Genomic DNA, 6,000 nt, shown 5'->3' with positions numbered 1-6,000 from the left:
GTTACAAGACATTTTTGTCATGAAAAAAGAAAGAAAACAGCCAGTTTGTCATTTTAAGTTGATATTTTAGGCTAATTTTCTCTCTGCACATTCTGATAGTGTCTGTAGAAAATACACCCTCTGTACTCGTATGTTCAGTAGCAAGTAAGCACTTCCTCGAATATTGCCAGTCGTCTTTGCAGAAACACTGTATATAAATGAATAAAAAGTAATAAAAATAATCTAATATATTTAATTCTTGTATCAACTTGTACAGTGGTGCAGTGCTAGATTAAGTCATACAAAGAGTGTGAATTCTGTTTTAATACAGTTGCAATGTCCTTCATTACTGCAGTAATAACATGTCTAAATTAAAGACTGTGTCTGCGTTGGCTTTGATGTTTCTGGACACGTTTGGACTTCCTCCTGGCTCCAGATGTGCTGGTGGGCAGAGGGAACAGCCGGTCCCAAAGTTGCATGCGTTCCTGGTAGTACAAGCCCTGCTTCATCGTCAGGTCCGAGCCAATCTCCAGGTATGCTGGATTTGAAAGATCGAGTGTTTTCCAATCGACATTAACAAGGTCAGTTTTCTCTGATGTGGGATTCCTATAACAATAAACACAAGAAGTTTTCTATAATTGTAGTTACATTATACTATCAATACTACAAGGAACAAAAAATGTTACACTATGTTTTTAAAAAGTTATTTTAACAGTCAATAAAAATGTTGCATAAATGTAAACTAATTAGCATATCGAACAGTGGCCATATGTCATTTCCTTCTTCATACCAACTGCCAATGTACATCTACATCTACAATTTAGAGTATACTATGCTCTAGAATATGCTATATAGTGTGTGGCACCAAATACTTTTCATGGCACTATTCATTAAAGTTTCTTCCTGTTACAGTTACAGCCACAGTCCATACATGTGAACAATTATCTCTGTGTAAGCTGCTATTCCCCTAATTTCATTTTCACCATCTCAGTGGGAGTTGAATGTGAGAGGGAAGAAGATTATTGTTTAATGTCTAACATATCATTAAGAGACGAAGCACAAGCTCAGATTTTGGAAGGATGGGGAAATAAATTGACTATGCCCTTTCAGAGGAATCATCCCAGCATTTGCTTTAAGCAATTTAGGGAAATCACAGGAAACCTAAATCTGGATGGCCAGATGGTGGCTGGAAATATTGTCCTCCCATGTACATGCCATGCCTTACTGCTTTGCCACCTTGCTCAGTAGGAGTGGAGTGTGAATGATGTAAAATGGTAGTACCATGGATCAGCTTTTCCATCTTGTTTTGTACATTGCTGTGACATGTGTAGTCTTCAAAATGCTGTGACACCTGTGCTCTTCTAAATACTGTAAAGAGTTCTTTGGTCAATGGACAGCCAATACTCCTGAAGAAACTGCAGAGATCCTAATAAAGACTTCACTTGGTCCTGGGGTTTTGCTCAGTTTTAGCTACTCTATTAACTCTCGAGTGGACGCACCATTTTTCGTAACATGAGCAGGCGCACAGTGTACTTTATACAAATGTAAAGAATAGCTGTCTTTATATTACCAAGGTGAACATGTATGTGAAAAATCACAGTTTAATAAAACAGCAATAAAATGAAATTACATTATATGAGCTAAAGCACTGTATAAGTAAATAACAAAATAAACTTTCGTTATATCACTCTGTTGCCGCTTACAAGTGTTACCCCACAATAACGACCCTCTTGAAGCATAAAACAGCACAACTGCATCAGATCCCATCTAAATGCTTATTCTTTTACTAATTATCTCATTGAGAACTGCTTCATTGTGAGACTGTGCTGCTACCTTGTAATCTGGGTCATTTTCTTGTATGAATTGTACATTTTTTTCTCACCTAGCTCGCTGTTTTACACTAAGAGGCCAAAGAAACTGGTACACCTGTTGAATATCGTGCAGGGCCCCTGCTAGCACACAGAAGTGCTGCAACATGACGTGGTATGGACTCGACTAATGTCTGAAGTAGTGCTGGAGGGAATTGACACCATGAATCCTGCAGGGCTGTCCATAAATCCGTAAGAACACAAAGGTGTGGAGATCTCTTCTAAACAGCATGTTGTAAGGCATCCCTGATATGCTCAATAATGTTCATATCTAGGGAGTTTGGTGGCAGTGAAAGTGTTTAAGCTCTGAAGGATAGTGTTCCTGGAGCCACTCTGTAGCAATTCTGGACATGTGGGCTGCTCAGCATTGCAATCTGCAGCAATTTGCAGAAGGGTTTCACTTCCGTCATGATCCATTTCAGTCGTCGTTGGTCCCGTTCTTGCAGGATCTTTTTTCCAGCCACACTGATGTCAAAGATTTTATGTTTTACCAGATTCCTTACATTCGCGGTATGCTTATGAAATGGTCGTATGGGAAAATCCCCACTTTTTCGCTGCCTCAGAGATGCTGTGCCCCATCACACGTGCGGCGACTATAACACCACATTCAAACTCACTTAAACCTTTATAACTTCCCATTGTAGCAGCAGTAACCAATCTAATAACTGCTCCAGACACTTGTTGTCTTATATAGGCACTAATGAACAAAGCGCCGTATTCTGCCTTTGAACACGCATGTCTGTACCAGTTTCTTTGGTGCTTCAGCGTATATTACTGATGCCCCCTGGGACATAAAACAGCTTATCACTGTGTTAGCTGAAGCAATACTGATGGAATAGATGTGGTCTCGCAATGGAACAGTACAAGACAATGTTGTTTATAGTTGGCGCACTTTGTACATAGGTGCACCTGCTGGAGGCTTAAAGTGCAACATGTTGTCATACAATCTGAACTATGATGTAACTTGGATTTTCTCATTTATTTGCTGGACCGTAAAGAAAGAAGATACATCAACTGAAAAAAGAGAGAAAGAGAGTAATATGTGCTTCTGGCAGTCAAATACCATTTTTCACATAACTAATCTCACAACTAACCATGTTCTTTTAACATCTCATCTCAGTTTCAGGCCTTTCCTTCCTTCCTTCCTTCCTTCCTTCACTATTGATGCCTTGGTTTCCTGTCATTTGATTTCTCTGCTTCAGTCTGTTCATACGGAATGTCTTTCTTTTCTGGAAACCCAGTGTGACATGTCATGTTATTTTTCCATACAAACTGTACTAATCTTTTAACTTTATACTAGATAACATTGTAGTGAGCAGCTCATTAGATTCCAATTTCAATAAAAGTTTTCCATTTAAGAGGGCAGTGTTATCATGTTGAAATATACCATTGTTTTCTTAACATGCACCTTCACATGACAAGGCAATTACCTGACACCTCTAGGACATGATTAATCAACAGCTATACTGTTTGTGCCTACACCAGAATGACCTAAAAACATTGCAGATATGCTTTTAAATCGTTGAAAGTAGCTTTTGAAGTAATTAAAAGTGACAATAAATTTATCAGAAACATAGACAGGATGTCAAAAAAATATATAACATCCTAATAAAAACAGCTGAAAATTGTTACTCTTTGTCCATAGAAAAAGAATAAACCAATAAATTATTCTGTAAGTGAAAGTTAAACTTGTAGAAGCACTTCAAAGGTATCAAGAATACTGACTTTGTAACATATATACACGTGTTAAAATTACCAAACTATCAGTTTAATAAGCCACGGCTGCAAATACTAACACGAATTATTTACAGATGAATGGAAAAACTGGTAGAAGCCGACCTCAGGAAGGATCAGTTTGAATTCCGTAGGAATGTTGGAATACGTGAGGCAATACTGACCCTACAACAAATCTTAGAACATAGATGAAGGAAAGGCAAACCTACATTTTCTAGCATTTGTAGACTTAGAGAAAGCTTTTGACAATGTTGACTGGAATACTCTCTTTCAAATTCTGAAGGTGGCAGGGATCAAATACAGGGAGCGAAACACTATTTACAATTTGTGCAGATACCAGACAGCAGTTATAAGAGTCTGGGACCATGAAAGGAAAGCAATGGTTGGGAAGGGAGTGAGACAGGGTTGTAGTCTATCCCCACTGCTATTTAATCAGTATATTGAGCAAGTAGTAAAGGAAACAAAATAAAAATTTTGAGTAGGAATTAAAATCCATGGAGAAGAAATAAAACCTTCGAGGTTTGCCGTTGAGGCTGGCAGAGATAGCAAAGGACCTGGAAGAGCAGTTGAATAGAATGGACATGTCTTGAAATGAGGATATAAGATGAACATCAACAAAAGCAAAATGAGGATAATGGAATGTAGTCAAATTAAATCAAGTGTTGCTGAGGGTATTAGATTAGGAAATGAGACACTTAAAGTAGTAGATGAGGTTTGCTATTTGGGGAGCAAAATAACTGATGATGGTCGAAGTAGAGAGGATAAAAAATGTTGACTGGCAATGGCAAGGAAAGCATTTATGAAGAAGAGAAATCTGTTAACATCAAGTATAGAAAGTGTCAGGAAGTCTTTTCTGAAAGTATTTGTATGGCGTGTAGCCATGTATGGAAGTGAAACCCGAACAATAAATAGTTTAGACAAGAGGAGAAAAGAAGCTTTCAAAATGTGGTGCTACAGAAGAATGCTAAAGATTAGATGGGTAGATCACATAACTAATGAGGAGGTACTACATAGAATTGGGAAGAAGAGGAATTTGTGGCACAACTTGACTAGAAGAAGGGATCGGTTGGTAGGACACATCCTGCATCAAACCAGTCTGTGAACTGAAGACCACGACGACAACAACATATATATATATTTGTTCCAAGTTATAAGAAGTCATAATACATACTTTCCATCATATAAACCAGCTAATTATAAAACTGCACATTTTATTCAGATGAACTATGTACAAAATATCAGCTTCTGCATCTATGAATTGAGCAACTCACCCATGTTTGATGAAGTTTGCCCACATTTTTGTCATTCTTTTAACTGTTGTGTATTCAGGATCAGTTTTAACAAATTCTGGGAACATTGCTGAGATGTAGAACAAATAAATGAGATCATCATGATGTGAAACACCTGTCAGAGGAAGAAAGGAAATCATTAACAGGAAATTGATTGTAAATAGAATATGAAGAATGTTCTATAATATTGTTGTCAAAGCTGTTATATGTATTTTACTTCTAACAAAACCGAAAATTGTCTATTGACAGAAATTTGTCGTAGATATTCATTATCGCTACCTATATATCATTGAAGGGAGGTGTTTACCATATGGTGTTTCTGTTCCTGGTGTATACACCCAGCTGTATCTCCCTGCATACATGAAGTGGTAATAATACACAGGTGCTGAACTCTTCTGAGCAACTATCTTGGCAGCGCGATCGACTGGGAATATGACAAGTGAGTCAGAGTATGCCTGTAAAAGTGAAGCAGAAATAAGAATAGACCACAAGAATTATAATTCTATCACAACTAAAGAAGTATAAACAAAGTACAGTTTATTTGACTACAAGCTGACAAGATTGGAGTCACACTGAAAAAGTTTCATCTGGGAGTAGAACTACATTACAATAAAACATAATATGTGATTGTTTAGCTACTAAATCAGATCACTGATAAAGTCTACCTGAAATAATGGACAAAATTTAAAACTGTGTTTTGTATCTTGTTGCATTTTAGAAGAATTTAATGAAAACTTCATCAGATACAATTACAGCTGTTCCAGTGCAGTTGTATACCTGTCTCTCCAAACCTGCCTAATTTTCTGTATCATAAATGTCATATTATGTTAGAACATTCTCAATTTAAGTTTGATCCTCGGTATTATCATCTGTTTGAATCGAAGTTCATAAATATTTTTATTTTCCTCATGATTTTTTTTCACATTTATAGAGAGCATACAGGGGAGGATAACAGCAGGAACATTGGTACCTGACTCACAAATGAGTAGTTCAGATCCAGCCACTCAACACCAGAGTTTGAAATCAGGAAAGCAGTTCAACAACTCAAAATGGCTCTCTGTTGTTCTCTATCCTCTTTTACAGCACCCTCCCATTTTCTGTTACTATTCTGAGTTATCTATCAATTAAAA

General features: G+C 37.1%; 1 protein-coding gene across 1 annotated transcript in view; it reads right to left on the bottom strand.

Moving 5' to 3' along the window:
• Positions 1–212: 212 nt before the first annotated feature.
• Positions 213–6,000, bottom strand: part of LOC126458303 (esterase E4-like) — a 45,045-nt gene continuing 39,257 nt past the window's right edge. Inside the window, exons 8-10 of the mRNA XM_050095249.1 lie at positions 5,178–5,325; positions 4,853–4,985; positions 213–585 (exon numbers count right to left, since the gene is read on the bottom strand). Of these exons, the coding sequence (XP_049951206.1) occupies positions 351–585; positions 4,853–4,985; positions 5,178–5,325 (516 nt within the window). The 3' untranslated portion in view covers positions 213–350. The remainder of the gene's footprint in view (positions 586–4,852; positions 4,986–5,177; positions 5,326–6,000) is intronic.

The sequence above is a fragment of the Schistocerca serialis genome, chromosome 2 (genome assembly GCF_023864345.2).
Source record: "Schistocerca serialis cubense isolate TAMUIC-IGC-003099 chromosome 2, iqSchSeri2.2, whole genome shotgun sequence".
In the NCBI taxonomy this organism is placed as follows: Eukaryota; Metazoa; Arthropoda; class Insecta; order Orthoptera; family Acrididae; genus Schistocerca; species Schistocerca serialis.
Note: the sequence above shows the minus strand (reverse complement) of the source record. Positions and strands in the feature narration are given on the sequence as shown.